The sequence below is a fragment of the Bufo bufo genome, chromosome 1 (genome assembly GCF_905171765.1).
Source record: "Bufo bufo chromosome 1, aBufBuf1.1, whole genome shotgun sequence".
Classification (NCBI taxonomy): domain Eukaryota; kingdom Metazoa; phylum Chordata; class Amphibia; order Anura; family Bufonidae; genus Bufo; species Bufo bufo.
In genome coordinates this window covers 465,546,204-465,563,140 of record NC_053389.1, presented here as the reverse complement: position 1 = coordinate 465,563,140, position 16,937 = coordinate 465,546,204, and the positions used below count along the sequence as shown (strand labels likewise).

At 42.2% G+C, this 16,937-nt stretch overlaps 1 protein-coding gene across 5 annotated transcripts in view; it reads left to right on the top strand.

Moving 5' to 3' along the window:
* The window catches only part of ATP2B1 (ATPase plasma membrane Ca2+ transporting 1), a 110,060-nt gene extending 94,819 nt beyond the window's left edge, over positions 1 to 15,241 (top strand). For 4 of the 5 annotated variants that reach the window (XM_040408724.1, XM_040408719.1, XM_040408729.1 and 1 more), the window contains exons 16-22: positions 5,785 to 5,976; positions 6,562 to 6,775; positions 7,126 to 7,337; positions 9,116 to 9,223; positions 9,475 to 9,657; positions 10,021 to 10,107; positions 13,812 to 15,241. In XM_040408724.1, coding sequence (XP_040264658.1) covers positions 5,785 to 5,976; positions 6,562 to 6,775; positions 7,126 to 7,337; positions 9,116 to 9,223; positions 9,475 to 9,657; positions 10,021 to 10,107; positions 13,812 to 14,126 — 1,311 coding nt within the window. In that variant the 3' untranslated portion in view covers positions 14,127 to 15,241. The remainder of the gene's footprint in view (positions 1 to 5,784; positions 5,977 to 6,561; positions 6,776 to 7,125; positions 7,338 to 9,115; positions 9,224 to 9,474; positions 9,658 to 10,020; positions 10,108 to 13,811) is intronic. The other variant, XM_040408740.1, reaches the window with a different exon arrangement.
* Positions 15,242 to 16,937: the final 1,696 nt, after the last annotated feature.

Below are 16,937 nucleotides of genomic sequence, written 5' to 3'. Positions count from 1 at the left end.
TGGGAGGATACCACAGAGGAAGCCACTGCTGTCCAAAAAAAAATTGCTGCACGTTTACAGTTTGCACAAGAGGACCTGGATGTTCCACAGCAGTACTGGCAAAATATTCTGTGGACAGATGAAACCAAAGTTGAGTTGTTTGGAAGAAACTCACAACACTATGTGTGGAGAAAGAGGCACAGCACACAAACATCAAAACCTCATCCCAACTGTGAAGTATGGTGGTGAGGGCATCATGGTTTGTGGCAGCTTTGCTGCGTCAGGGCCTGGACGAATTGCTATCATCGAAGGAAAAATGAATTCCCAAGTTTATCAAGACATTTTTGCAGGAGAACTTAAGGCCATCTGTCCACCAGCTGAAGCTCAACAGAAGATGGGTGTTGCAACAGGACAGCGACCCAAAGCATAGAAGTAAATCAACAACAGAATGGCTTAAACAGAGGAAAATACGCCTTCTGGATTGGCCCAGTCAGAGTCCTGACCTCAACCCGATTGAGATGCTGTGGCATGACCTCAAGAAAGCTATTCACACCAGAGATCCCAAGAATATTTCTGAACTGAAACAGTTCTGTAAAGAGGAATGGTCAAGAATTACTCCTGACCGTTGTGCATGTCTGATCTGCAACTACAGGAAACGTTTGGTTGAAGTTATTGCTGCCAAAGGAGGTTCAACCAGTTATTAAATCCATTGGTTCACATACTTTTTCCACCTGCACTATGAATGTTTACATGGTGTGTTCAATAAAAACATGGTAACATTTAACTATTTGTGTTATTAGTTTAAGCAGACTGTAATTGTCGTTGTGACTTAGATGAAGATCAGATCACATTTTATGACCAATTTGTGCAGAAACCCATATCATTCCAAAGGGTTCACACACACAGACTACTCACGAAAAGTTAGGGATATTGGGCTTGTGGGTGAAATTTCAGGATGAACCTAAAATGCGCTCTAACCTTTACGGGTGAACTTAATGTGACCTTCTCTAAACTTTTGAATGCACATGTCCAACTGTTCAATGTTTCAGTACTCTTTGCACAACTCGCTGTTCTCTAACAAGGAGCTTAATGCAAAATTCACAACAGGTGTTTGATCCATGAATCGCCCAATAAATTTCCTGGTTCAATTAGAATTAGTATTTAAACAGTCCTCTGTTCACATTTTGACATTATGAGACCAAGACGACAACTAACAATCGATCAACAGTACCTTGCCATTGCAAGGCTTAAAGCAGGATGTTCTCAGACTGAAGTGGCCACTGAGCTTAGTGTCACAGTGTCATCAGCAGGTTGCAACAGAGATACAGAGACTGGGAGAGTCACAGAAAGGCATAGAGGTGGATGTCCTTTGGCCACATCCCACACTGATGACCGCTTCACTGTGAACAATGCCTTGTGGAACTGGATGATGAATGTCGCACAACTCCAGGCACATTTAAGGGAGGTGAGAGGCACCCAAGTGTCACATCAGACTATTAGAAACCACTTGCATCAGCGTGGTCTGCGTGCTGGACGACCTGCAAGACTACCTGACAACAGGTGTCATCGTCTTGCATAGGCAAGGAATCATCTACGCTGGTTGAGGGACCAATGGGCCTCAGTGCTGTTTTACTTATGACTGTCGATTCACACAGAAATGATGGCTGCCAACGATGTTGGAGATGTCAAGGAGAGCACTATGTATCAGCCACTGTTGTCACCAGACGAGCTTTTGGTGGTGGTGGTACAGTGTGGGCAGGTATGCATGGTCAATACAGAACTGCCCTACACTCTGTGAATGGTACAGTGACAAGCCCATACTACTTGAATAACATCATTATCCAGTCATTGTGCCTCTGCATGAACAACACAAGTCTAATTTCATCTTTATGGACTACATTGCACCAGCTCATCGAGGTTGTATCATTAGGGAACAGCTGCTGGAGACTGATGTACCTCAAATGGAGTGGCCTGCACTTTCTCCACACCTGAATCCCATTGAAAACCTATGGGATCAGCTGAGTTGCCGTGTAGAGGCTCGTAACTCTGTACCCCAGAACCTCAATGACCTGAGGGCCGCCCTTCAAGAAGAGTCGGATGCCATGTCTCAGCAGACAATAAGTCGACTTGTCAACAGCATGATATGTCGTCAAGCTGTAATTGATGCTCCAGGCCACATGACAAGTTATTGAGACATTGACATTTTTCATGGGGGGTATACCCACCACTGTTGGCTTTTGTTTCAATAAATTGTTAGAGATGAGGAAATCACCATTACATGCTTCCACTTAATGCCCTACTTTCTTGATATAATATCACTGTAGTGTGAACTTTTAACATTTTCAATAAATTTCACCTGAAAGCCAAATAATCCTAATTTTTTGTGAGTAGTGTATATATGTATTTGTGTATATTGCTGTATACAAGGTGAGCTCACATAACTGAATACTAAAAATGCAGCTAGCCTGTAACTTATGTAATCCCTTTTTGAGAATCGTTATATCCTTACAAATGTGGTGGAGATAGTCTATAGAGACAGTGGAGTGCATAGTGCACCCATACACATTCTATTGAAATGCAGCCAAATCGTGCCGCATCTTTACTGCTCAGATATGTCAATCCCATAAGCCGTTTTCAGCGCTTGTTTTATTGGGGTGAGAAAATTAGACATTTTACTACTTTACAACAATAGAATATGTGTTTTAACTTAAAAATGACGTTCATCTAAGGCTACTTTCACACTAGCATTTTTTGCGGATCTGTCATGGATCAGCAAAAATGCTTCCGTTACAATAATGCATCCATCATGAATGGATCCGGTTGTATTATGTCTCCTATTGCCAAGACGGAGCAGTCATGAACTCCATTGAAAGTCGATGGACTGATCCGTTTTCTATTGTGTAAGACAAAACTGATCCGTCCCCATTGACTTGCATTGTGTCAGGATGGAGCCGTCTCGCTCAGCATCACAGGACGGACAGAAAAATGCTGCAGGCAGCGTTTTGGTGTCCGCCTCCAGAGTGGAATGGAGACTGATCGGCGACAAACTGATGCATTCTGAGCGGATCCTTTTCCATTCAGAATGCATTAGAGCAAAACTGATCCGTTTTAGACCGCTTGTGAGAGCCCTGAACGGATCTCAGAAACGGAAAGCCAGAACGCTAGTGTGAAAGTAGACTAAGGCTACAAAAGAATGTTTTACTTTGGTTTTATTACAGATGACTTTTAGACAGCAGTTTAAGAACATATTATCACCATGTAGTTTGCTTCCTACAACCCCTTGTAAAATGTCTTTTTACGGGCAGTAGAGCTGTTCAGTTCAGACAGGCTTGTTAAAGGGAAACCCCACCCAATACTAATGTTGCCCATATGTTTCATGACTAACTCCATGTGTCGGTCTCTCACCATTTCCTCATTTTGCGGTTTCTTTCTCTACAGATCACATTATTGCATAGCAACAGTGTGAATCAGGCTTATGTAACATGCTTTTTGTATCAGAGTTTCTGCAGATTTGGGTCAGTTGTTCAGACACTAGAACTTCCCGTGTAATGAACTTGCATGGACTGTTCCTTGCAGGTTCTTCACAGGGTTGAACAGAAGGTCCTCTCGGAGCTGGTTGATTAGACCACTCCCTTTCATACAGTTATAGTAAAGATGACAGTGCCGCCTCCCTGGATATATACTGTACTTATGTTGGCTTTATTGAAGATTATATAGAAGGTGGTTAATTACAGCGTTCTTTTCCTGCAGGCAGGGATGATAGTAGCTTTTTAGAAAAGTGATGCTTTTTCAGGGGCTGTGGGACTTTTCTATTTAAAGGGGTTTGTGTGGTCTCTTGCATGTGTTAAGGGACAGGTTAGGTTTGTGGTAAGAACGCAGGTTCTGAAGACTCTTTGAGGCCGGGCTTGATTTTCCTAGGAGCCCAAATGTTCTAAGCACAGCAGTAGCGGAAGAAAAACCATGTGAAAATTTATAGATGAAATCCAGTTGAATATTGTGTTTAATCAGGAGCAGATGGGAGGCTGAACAGCAGGGAAGTGTGTGCAAAATACACGAAAGAGCAGAATATTTTAGTCAAGAGGGGTGCAGGGATGAAAAGGAACTGTCAACAGTTTTTCACCATGCTAGACTGCTTACATTACTAGGTAGGGGCTGGGGAGAGCAGTGCAAATGTGCAGTTTGTGCAGCTTTTATTATCTGGAGTAGTGGGAATATAAACTTTTATTGTGCCAGGATCTGCTCCAGCAAGTGCCCAGAGACTTGGTGCTCTGTACACCAGCTGTGTCACAGCCTCTGCTCTTAACAGCTCTTCTGGTCTCCTGGTTGGATGGTATAGCGTTCACTGTAAAGGGGAGGGGCTGTGAAGCTCAATGCAGAGAGCGCTTCAAAATCAAGCCCCACCTCCTGGGAACCTGCAGGACGGGAGGCTGGCAGAATGAGTGTTCACATTCACACTACTCCTGATGATAAAAGCTCCAGAAAAGGTAGGTTTGTACTGCTGGCCTCTAGCGCTATTAACAGTTTAGCATGATGAAAACTGCTGACAGATTCCCTTTAAAGGGAAAATTCCGCTCTTTTATATCAGCTGAAATGGGATTTCTAAAGGTTATTTCACATCTGTGTTAAGCAGATCTGGCAGGCTGTACTGGCCAGGAACAGCCTGCCGGATCATATTTTTTTTTATAATATGCAAATTTGTCCACGTGCACTCTCCTGCAGGCCATGCATCTCACCACATTGTCTGACAGGGCCAGGCAGTGAAGACACAATCAAGCCTAAAGTCCTGTGCCTTTGCTTCAGTATTTGGCGTAATACAGTACAGAATCCATTGGCTGGGGCGCTTCCATACTGTGCCTGCGCCAAACACTTAAATGAGGGCGCAGACACTTCATGGCCAGGTGGCATTAAGTCTTCGCTGCATGGCCTGTAGGACAGGGAGAGGGTCCTCTGGGTGTAACATGCCCTCGTTACATGCAGGAACTAATCTGCATGTTATTAAAAAAAAAAAAAAAAACTGTTTTCTATGCAGTGCGGCCAGAGAGTAAGCCGGGGCCAGAGCCATTAGATTCGGCTGACAAGGGCCATCTCTCATGTCAGCCAGTTATATTAAGAGGTGTTTAGTGACGGATTCCCTTTTAGGTTTCAAGTATAACACCTCTTTAAATGGACATTAATATTTCAACAAACTTTTCAAAAATCAATGTAAGATTTTGTAATATAACTTGTCAGAAAAAAGTTTCTCCATCTAGTAGCTCAAACGAGACAGACTTCGCAGAGCATGTTCATTTTAGGAGGGGGAAAAAGGCATTTTTCTGATTTAAAAATATTCTGCTGTACCATTGGTTTATGCATTTCTTGATGCTGAAGCAGCATATTTGCCGCTGTTTGCAATGCTGGGGGCATTTATCATGTCATCTGGGGAGACCATGTTTGAATACCACCTTATGTCTAAAAACGGGTTTATGCTTGTCCACCTGTTACACTGGTAATCCCAGAAATGTGTTGTGCAGAATTATCCCATGTATATCCATGGGGGTTGTTATCTCTGAAAGTGCACCATAACCAAGACTGAAGTCGGTTTCCATGTCCTTGGTTAAATGCTGCTATTTATGTGTCTTGGGATTTTCCCACATCACTTAAAGGATGCAGAAAGCGACAGGCGTCGAATCCATTTCTGAGTGCACTTGAGGCAGGCAATTCTCCAGTTGTTCAATAATCCATCATTTAGCACACTTATCAGCGGTGTAGCTTGAGGGAATGCGTGCGTTTTATCCATAACTTTTATTTATTTTTTCCCCCACTTAGGGTATTGCTGGAACAGATGTTGCAAAAGAAGCGTCTGATATAATTCTCACAGATGACAACTTCAGCAGCATTGTAAAAGCCGTGATGTGGGGAAGAAATGTGTATGACAGTATTTCAAAATTCCTCCAGTTCCAGCTTACTGTCAATGTAGTCGCTGTCATTGTAGCCTTCACAGGAGCGTGTATCACACAAGTAAGTCCTGTAACTCAGCTGCTCTCGCCTCGTTTCCTCAGTCCTATTAAATATGCAGCACATGACAGATGACGGTGCTCGCTGTATAGTGCCGGGGCTTGGGTGACTCTGGAAAAGATGGATCAGGTTACTGTGAGGTAAACTGTCGAGCACTGCTACCTGGTTTTAGGATTTATTTTTTGTGTGTTTTGTTACATTTTTGTCACAATACTGTGACATCCATTTTTTGGTGGTGTGGCGGGACAGGATAGATTAGTTTAAGAACCGTTCCATGAGAGGTTATCCAGGGCATGCCTGGTGGAACCATTATGTTCCTAATGAGATCTGACAGAACATCAATGTGAACTCTACGTTGGTCTACATCCCAAGCAGCCTTATGTAGCTTTCCAGCTCTAGTATAGTGCTACAAATGGTGAAATGCTGCTCTTAAACTACAGCAAGGTCATCGGGATAGTGCTGACGTGTACTGGATACTAAACGTTTTTTTATTCCCAGGATGTTATGCTGTGTATAAAGTGCCACTTCCCATTTCTGTGATTCCGCCATTTGTTTTCATGTATGTATGCATTCTGGTCCATTTAACAGGACTCGCCACTTAAAGCTGTGCAGATGTTGTGGGTTAACCTTATTATGGACACTTTGGCATCACTTGCTCTGGCAACTGAGCCCCCAACCGAATCTCTGTTGTTGAGAAAACCCTATGGAAGGAACAAACCTCTCATATCCCGTACAATGATGAAAAACATTTTAGGTCACGCTGTCTACCAGTTAGTTGTGGTCTTCACGCTTTTATTTGTGGGTAAGTACTTCCCTTGTATCACATTGTCATAGTATAAGCAATCTTTTTTTAAAAGGGGGTTATCTGTCTTTTTGGCCTTTCCCTGACTGATGATCTATCCTTCACTTCAGTGGGGCTGCGCTGCGCCTAGGCCACGTGACCTTTTGGCTGTGCCATCACTGACCTGTGAGAAGGCTGCGGCACTACTGTGAGCACCGCTGCCTTCTCAAACAGCTGATCAGTGTCTGATACTGCTGACCTATCCAAACCTATCCCATTGTCTGAGTTTTTGCTTTGGCTACTGCGTGATTAGACTGTGCTTGTTAATAATTGACTCTGCTTGATAAATATGATCCTCCTTCGTATTGCAGGGGAAAAACTATTTGATATTGACAGTGGGCGAAATGCTCCCCTCCATGCCCCTCCATCCCAACATTATACCATCGTGTTCAACACCTTTGTGATGATGCAGCTATTTAATGAAATCAATGCAAGGAAGATTCACGGTGAAAGGAATGTCTTTGAAGGGATATTTAACAATCTCATCTTCTGCAGCATTGTATTAGGTACATTTATCATACAGGTAAGTGCATGGTCTGTCATTTTTCAAATTATATAACATCTGACATTTCATTTTTGGTTCTTGAAGGATTTAGTGTAGCAGGCTCCATATATGAAGTGATCATCATTGCTAAAACTTCTTTGATGGACATGTATAGCTGGCACCTAAGACATGGGGGGGGAAGGGGGGGTGTTAAGGAAAACTGTATTAGTTCCCAGAACAACCTATCAGATTCCACCTTTCATTTTCCAATTGAACTCTGAAAAATGAAAGGTGGAATCTGGTTGGGTGCCATGAGCAACTAAGCCAGTTTTTCTTTACACCGGTTTTGATAAATCTCGCCCAATGTTTTATTTCTTCTGGAAGAGAGTAGGGTTGTCATGATACCAAAATTTTGATTCGATACCATAAAGTATTGTGATACTCGATACCACGCAAAAAAATTAAAACCCCAAAAAAAGCTGCGTGCACTCCGCATTTTATGGAACATCTGGCCCATAATCGGACAGTCCAATCCTATTTTTTGGGGAACAAAGTGACAAAAAATTGGCCAATCACGCTGTTTTTATTTCTGTTACGGCGTTTACCACATAGGATATTTTTTTTTAGATTTTGATAGTTTGTACTTTTTCTGATGTGGTGATATTACATATGTTTATTATTGTTTATATATTTTATATGTCAAATTGGGAAAGGGGGTGATTTATACCCAAAAAAATATTTTTTTCTTTTTTTTTTTTTCTTTTTTTTTTACTTTTTATTTATTAACCATTTCACCCCTTAGGGGCTAGAACCTGGAATCTTTTAATCCCTTGTCCTATTCACCCTAATAAAGCTCTAGTGAATAGGACCTCACACTGTCCCTGCTGCCCTGTGCATAGTGCACACAGCAGCAGGGAGCTTACCATGGCAGCCAGGGCTTCAGTAGTGTCCTGGCTGCCATGGTAACCGATTGGTGCCTTGCAATTACACTGCTGGGGCTCCGATCAGAACTGCCACTGCACCACCAATGGAGGGAAGGGGGACCCTGTGGCCACTGCCACCAATGACTTTAATACTGGCGGGTTGGGCGCACACTGCGCCACCATTTTTTTTAATACTGGGGTTGGATGCACTGCGCCACCAATGAAGATAACTAACATTTAATACAAATACAGGCGGCGGGTGCTGGTTGCCGAATCACATAGCCGACACCCGACCTTCTATGACAAGGGGTTAACTACCGCGGATCGCAGCACCCGGTCGTAGAGGTTGGGTGCCGGCTATGTGATTTTGCCGCCTGTATTTGTATTAAACGTTAGTTATCTTCATTGGTGGTGCAGTGGCCACAGCTGCTCTGCCCCTCTTTTCTCATTGGTGGCAGAGGCACAGGAGGAGGAAGAGACTCTCTCCTTCTCCACTGTGCTGTTGAGGAGAACATGGCGTGCGCTGAGAGCGGCGCGAGCCATGTTCTCTGATACTAGACTGTGCAGTAGCACAGCCTAGTATCTATAAAAGGCAAATCCTGGTATCAAATAGATCTGAGTGCAAAAGTATCAATTGGATATCGATAATTCGATACCCGGTGCAACCCTAGAAGAGATTCCTCCCCACCTACCGTGCTGAAAAATGAACTGATGCTTTGTGTGAATGAAGTGATTGAGTTATGTAACAATTTCTGCTGCTGTTTTTAATTACCATTTTCTGATAGTCATGGCATATGCCCCGTAATGATCTGTAACTTTCTGTCATGGTATGGCTTTTTTCCTAGCTATTAATAGTGTATTTAAATGCTGACGTTCCTTGGTCTTCTTTTCTAGATCATTATTGTGCAGTTTGGTGGAAAGCCTTTTAGTTGTACAGAACTGACAGTAGATCAATGGCTGTGGTCAGTTTTCCTGGGTATGGGAACATTGCTCTGGGGCCAGGTAATGTCAACATGCTTGCATGTGCTGCCTTATTTACCTTTGTAATTGATTGATGTCCAGCTATATAGTCTTATCGCCTCTTTCGCAGGTTATGTTTGTGTCCGTAGTGAAATCTTTAGCTTTGTGTCAGTCTCTGTACCTGGAATTTACTTTAGAGTATTGGCACTGGCTGAAGAAACGTGGTTTCAGATTAGGATTGTTTGGGTATTTCTGGTGTAGCTCCTTTAATCTGATCTTTACCTTTTGTTTAGCTGGTAACATCAATACCAACCAGTCGTTTAAAGTTCCTCAAGGAAGCAGGTCATGGAACACATAAGGATGAGATACCAGAAGAGGAGCTTGCGGAGGACACGGAAGAGATTGACCATGCAGAAAGAGAGCTACGTCGTGGTCAGATCCTATGGTTCAGAGGCCTGAACAGAATCCAAACCCAGGTATGGTTATGAGTGAGGGAAGGGCTCTGTAGGGAAGAATATAATTTCTAAGGGCTCCCAGCTCATTTGCTAGGGCTGACCAGATTGTAATGTGACTGATATGTGTGTGTGTGTGCGACCTCTCCCTTGTCTATATTTTCCTCAAATCGCTTGAAAGAAAGAACCTCGTTAGTTTCACATGATCTTCATTTTACCTTTCTTCAATTTTGCTTTTATTAGCTACTCTATAAAGTGCCTTTATTTTCTCTTTTTGCTTTTTTTTTTTTTTTTTTTTTTTTTTTTTTTTTGTAGATGGGATGGTCCTTTCTCTTGTTCTCTCTCTCTCTTGCTGAGCAAGCTGTCACAATCTCTGATTCCTTGCAGATGGATGTAGTGAATGCTTTCCAAAGTGGAAGTTCCATTCAGGGGGCTTTAAGGCGGCAACCCTCCATCGCCAGCCAGCATCATGATGTAACAAATATTTCTACCCCTACACATGTAGTGTTTTCCTCCTCTACCGCTTCTACTACTGTGGGGTGTGAGTGTGTGTTCCTAAGTGCATGAAATTAACACATCCTAATTCACACACCTAACGTTTCTCATTTTCTCCTCAGTAAGCTCATTGTTCGGGCTGCTCATAAAGCTTTCCCTTCACAAGGATAATACACCCCGTGTGTTTATTTTTAGAGGGCTAAATAACTGGTTTATTAGCAAATGCAAGCTTAAAAGTATGAGATCCTGCACGTTTTTTTGTTCACTTTCATCAGTTTCTTTCTATGGATGTATCTGTATATATTGCAAATTATGTTCTAGTAAATTTTCGAGTATATGCCTAGTGTCGTGGTTTAGCATGAGTGTACTTCTATACATTGGACTTTAGGAATGTCTCGGTAGATAGATGGGTTTGTCTGATAATAAGGGGGGGGCGCGCGCATCTTTACAACCGTTTTTCGTTGTGCCAGTGAATTCACATTTAACACTGAAGCAACTTTGTAAATAGTTGTTACTGGCCTACAATTTTGTGTCTCCATGACAACAGACGGCAAACAGGCAGTCACAACCCCTTGCACTTATGCTAACCTGCCGACTGTAAGTCAGCATTATGTAGGCTACAGATAGAAAAGTGCATGGCGATACGCACAGACTGCACAGGATTAGTATTGAGCGAACTGGCGATTTGCAAGTTCGGCGTACAGGTTCGAATTATCTAAGAATTCCATAATGGATTCCTCTACCATGGACCATAACAGAATTCTATGACGGCATGCACCATGGAAGCCTATGAGAGGCATTCTGTAGTGCATGCTGGCCATAGACTTCAGTTATGACGGAATGACCCTTATAGGCTTCCGTGGTGCATGCAGTCATAGAATTCTGTTATGGTCCTTGGTAACGGAAACCATCAAGGAGTTCTTAGATAACCCGAACTTGCAAGTTCGCTCAACATTACACAGGATTTGTTTGCAGTCTATTATCCATACTTACCAGCATTTAATATCAAAATTAGGACACCCTGGGAATGCCTACAAACTGGGCACCTTTTGGTGTGGCTTGCATAGGCCCCACCCCTTTTACCCACCAGTCTGCAGGGTTGTCCTAGCAAAATCCGGGTGTTGGCAAGTATGGTTACCATGGAGGTACATCTTCTTAGAATATGCAGACTTGCAACTCCTTGCATGTTTAATAAAAACTATTCATTTTGCTTCATGTTTCATTTTGAATAGCTTGCAGCAATACAAAATTCTGACCATAGCATTTAATCTCTGTAAGTTACACAACTTTCCAGCGTTCCTTTTTTTTTTTTTTTTTTTTTTCAATTCCTCACTTTTTTTCAATATGTCTGCTTCTGTAAGCAAATGGAAACATTTTTGTAAGACTGCATCCGCCCTGACCACAGCAACATGCAGAGAAGGACAGCACAGATTTTGGAGCTGCTACTGTGCATGGCTGCCTATTCTTATAGTTTATAACAACCTGCAGCCTCTGGGTGTAAAACGTAGCGTTTCCATTTCCTGACCACTAACTACAGAATAAGCTTTTTATTTTTTTCAGTTGACCATCTCTGTTATGCCATAACGAAACTTTTTGGCATACATTTTTTACTTTTTTTTTAAATTGACAAGAATCTGATATGGAAGAAGCATCGTAGTCTGGTTCAGATACAGAAGTCTTTTTTCCATGGTTGCTACCTGTCAGAGTTTGGAGCTGTAATCTCCACAATGATTTTTCTGTCCCATGTTAACTGTAGGTTCCTGCCTATGCAAAAATTGTGGCCCATCCCAAGCGTTTTGTCATTTTAAAAAAGCACTCCACAAAAATGTATATTCCCTGACCTGATAGAAAGGTGCATGTTTTATACTGTAGTGAAGGTATTTGTCCTACCAGTGACTGTATTTCTCTATATTTTTTACCTATGGCAGCCTCAGTGTAAGGGCTCATGCACCTGACCATGCCGTCTTTTGCGGTCCGTAAATTGCGGATCTGCAAAAAACGAGTGCCGCCTGTGTGCCTTCCGCAATTTGCGGAACGGAACAGGAGGCCCATTATAGAAATGCCTATTGTCCGCAAAACGGACACGAATAGGACATGCCTCATAATTTTTGCGGGGCCACGGAACGGAGCAACTGATGCGGACAGCTTAGAGTGCTGTCCGCATCTTTTGCGGACCCATTAAAATGAATGGTTCCGTATACGGAATCAAAATATGGCCCGTATACGGAACGCAAAAAACTTTTGTGTGCATGAGCTCTAAGTCTTATAGGAATAAATAGGGAAGTAACTGAGGCTACTTTCACACTTGCGTTCGGAGTGGATCCGTCTGGTATCTGCACAGACGGATCCGCTCCTATAATGCAAACGATGGTATCCGTTCAGAACGGATCCGTCTGCATTATATTTCTGAAAAAAATCTAAGTCTAATTGTTAGTCAGACGGATCCGTCCTGACTTTGCATTGAAAGTCAATGGGGGACGGATCCGTTTGAAATTGCACCATATTGTGTCAACGTCAAACGGATCCGTCCCCATTGACTTACATTGTAAGTCTGGACGGATCCGTTTGGCTCCGCACGACCAGGCGGACACCTGAACGCTGCAAGCTGCGTTCGGGTGTCCACCTCCTGAGCGGAATGGAGGCGGAACGGAGCCAAACTGATGCATTCTGAGCGGATCCGCATCCATTCAGAATGCATTGGGGATGAACGGATCAGTTCGGGGCCGCTTGTGAGCCCCTTCAAACGGAACTCACAAGCGGAACCCCGAACGCAAGTGTGAAAGTAGCCTAACTTCCTGTCCTGTGTCAGTTGGAGATCAGAGTGTCGGTCACATGACACGGCTCAGGATCAGAAAGGAGGGTATAACTCTCAAATTCAGTCACTGGTAAGATTACCTTCACTACAGTTTACATCATGTACCCTTCTAACAGGTCAATGATTAAACATTTTTGTGGGAGTGCTTCTTTAACGTTTATTACAATAAAAAAGAATGCATTGTTTTAAAAAAGGGCAGATATTTGACCATGAAGGGGTTTTTTGTGTCTCTTCTGCTAACCTAAAAAATACAAATTTCCAACTTTCATGGAACTGTTTGGAAATTTGGAGAAGGCAACCCTGGTATATACTCGAAAATTTACCTTTTTGAGGAATTTTACACAGTAGATTTGTTTGCTTTCTGCATGGTTTTCCACAGCTTCAAGTCCATTGTACCATTCAGCTTACATATGCTTGGCTTCATAGTTGGTATCCTAATTCCTGGCATGAGAATTGGTTTACCTGTTGTGCTAATGATTGACATTTTTTTTTCTCCTAAATGTATCAGTGAAAAAAAACTGGAAATAGTTTTGCACATGCTCGAAAATATTTTTGCAGCACCAAGTTTTCTAATTAAATAGAATGGATTAGTGCTTGGTAACTACTGCCGTCCTAGAGTAAAGATTACACATCGTTATCTGCTACAAAGCATCAGTGTCGGCTTCAGTCTATTGACCAAAATGTTTTTTGATTCCTTTATTTTTACAGTATGTTGCAAGTCCGCACTGCATTTTGCACAGTTTGAGTTCATTGTTTAGTATATGTCAGTTAAAATTCACATAAAAACCATTTCCATGCACACAACTTCTGCTTTGTAATATGTATTTCTCTGTTTTTTTTCCCCCTGTTTTTACCATGTGACCTTCAGATTCGAGTGGTGAATGCATTTCGTAGTTCCCTATATGAAGGACTGGAAAAACCCGAGTCACGAAGCTCAATCCACAATTTCATGACACACCCGGATTTTAGAATAGAAGACTCTGAGCCTCATATTCCGCTCATTGATGACACAGATGCTGAAGATGATGCTCCCACCAAACGTCACTCCTCTACTCCACCACCCTCTCCAAATAAAAATAACAATGCGGTCGATAGTGGAATACATCTTACAATAGAACCGAACAAGTCAGCTACCTCTTCATCCCCAGGCAGTCCACTACATAGTCTGGAGACTTCACTCTGATTGTAAGATGATTGTTAAGATTCTAGCTGATTTGCAAAGAACACTGGGTCCTTTTCACACATTGCGTCGGGCAGGTGAGCGAGCCTGCCTTATGGACTTCAAATGAAGACACACTTGTATGAATGTAGATTTATTTTTTTAAGAAAATGCTTTCTGCCAGACTGAGGGTGCTTTTCTCGGGAAGGAAAGGGATGGGCTTATTGGGATGACCTCTGACTGATAAATCGTAACCCAGCAAAAGTGACCTGCAGAACGTCAGTTACACTAAACAATCATTGGCCTGGACAGTGTGTTAGCAATGCTCTAGTTTATATTGATCCTCATTATTATTATTATTATTTCTGGGGCCCTGGGATGTTCATTTGATTATTTATGTTATAAATGATACAGATCTGTTTACAAGGTTTATAGATATTTTGTTCCTGTTCATAGAAGGGAAGTTTCCTTATATATGATGACAAAGAAAATGTCCTTTAAACACTGCTGTATTTTCAAGAAAAAAGGGGTGTTTCTATTGAAATTGTTCAAAATTATTGCCTGCAATTTACTTGTTGAATATTGTAGATAAAGTTAATAGCCAAATAGAAAAAAAAAAACACTATAACACTAAAGCATCAGACAAAAGTGAGCTGCAGTGTTATACTGAAAATGATGGCCTCTCTCCTTAGTTTAAGAAAACACGTTATAATCTTAATGGTTTTCAAATTATGTATTTTTTTTTTTTTTTACGTTGGGAAAAAAATGCTAAAGAACTTATTGTTCCAAAGTTAAATGGAATTTGTGAAATGCAGGACATCAATGTGTGACGGATCTTGCTTGAAATCCTTTTTGCTATCTCCGTCAAAATATATAAAAATCAAAATACATCAAAAATTAGTCTTCTTAATTATTATTTTTTTGTTTGTCTAAACATGTTAGTTTTAGAACTGTCTTGGTGAACTGTGAGTGGAACCGTGTTGATTTTCTAATAAATCTTTAGATGACCTTCATACAGCTTGAGGGGCTGTTGGCATTTTGGAAGCAAATACTACTAGGTAGTAGTACAGTCATACATGTTTTCCTTTTTTGTTTTTGAAACTTGTTTGTAAACACAATAAACATGCCCTTTTATTAAATACCCGTGCAGCCATGTTTTCTTGCCAGTCTTGCCAGCATTAGGTGGCTGTATATATTTCAAGATGGCATATCTGCAGCCAAATAGTGGTGGAGTCGGTGCATAACAGAGGCAAAAAATTGCAGTTCACGTGGTAATTGAGACTTTTCCTCCTCTGAGGACCTTTGATGACGCCACTACGCTCATCACATGGTCCGTCACATGATCCATCGCCATGGTAATGGATCATGTGACGGACCATGTGATGAGCGTAGTGACATCATCAAAGGTCCTATTCCTCACAGATGAAGACAGAAGAGATGCCGGCTGTGCGAACAAGTGGATTAAGGTGAGTTTAAATTATTTTTTATTTTTTTAACCCCTCCAGCCCTATTTTACTTAGCATTCTGTATTCAGAATGCTATTATTTGCCCTTATAACCATGTTATAAGGGGAAATAATAAAGATCGGGTCCCCATCCCGATCGTCTCCTATCAACCGTGCGTGAAAATCACACTTGCTTGCGGATGCTTGCGATTTTCATGCAGCCCCATTCACTTCTATGGGGCCTGCGTTGCGTGAAAAACGCACAAAATAGAGCTTGCTGCGATTTTCGCGCAACGCACAAGTGATGCGTGAAAATCACCGCTCGTGCACAGACCCATAGAAATGAATGGGTCCGGATTCAGTGCGGGTGCAATGCGTTCATCTCATCTTAGGCCCGTGTGAAAGGGGCCTAAGTGTAGTATTTAAACCATTGTTTTTAGCAGAACTGCCTAAAGAACCGTATTTGACTATAAGAAGCACCAAGGTTTAGTTCACCAACATTTGTGTTCTATGTTAGAATGGGTTAATATTTTAGTCCATAGTGGGGATTCAAACCTGTGGTTTAGAGTATACTGGGTGGCGAGTGGTAATATTTTCCCTTAATATTTACCTTTTTACATGTCGCTATCAGGTTATGGTTGTCCTAGGGGAGGTGCTTGCTTAGCTGTTTACCCAACCCTTAGACCAGGGATCGGCAACCTTCGGTACTCCAGCTACTGTGAAATTACAACTCTCAGCATGCAAAAATGCATAGAAGTGAATGGAGCACTCTGAGAGTTGTAGTTTCAGAACAGTTGGAGTGCCGAAGGTTGCTGATCTCTGCCTTAGACTATAATGGACAACAGGCCACATATAGCCTTCTTTTCCCTGCTCACCCCCTTTTGCTTCTTATGTTGGCCTGTTTCTGCAACTAAACTGATGTGGACCTCCATAAATGCCTCATAAATCATTTATCTTTTTCTTTAAAGCAGTGTTCCTCAACTCCAGTCCTCAGGGCCAACCTGCCGTTGCCACTTCTTGAGCTATACAGATCACTTTACTGCAGTCATCTGCTTATTACAATGACAGAGATCACCTCTGTATAGATGACAAAGGATCCACAGTTCACAATAGGTGATATCACAGCTTATATACTCCCTTCTGACCTCTTGATAGGTCACAGAGCAAGCCTAGAAAAATCTCCAATACAAGTCACAGCTCTTGTCTGTTATATCTGTGGCCCATGCAGGGGCGTCGCTAAAGGCTCATAGGCCCTAGTGCAAGAGTTCAGCTTGAGCCCTTCCCTCAGTGCTTTGTGGCAAAGGGCAGGGGTGCACCTAGCCTTTCTGCTGCCTGAGTCAAAAATTGAAACTGCACCCTCTACCCCCATGCCAAATTCTCAACCTAACCCC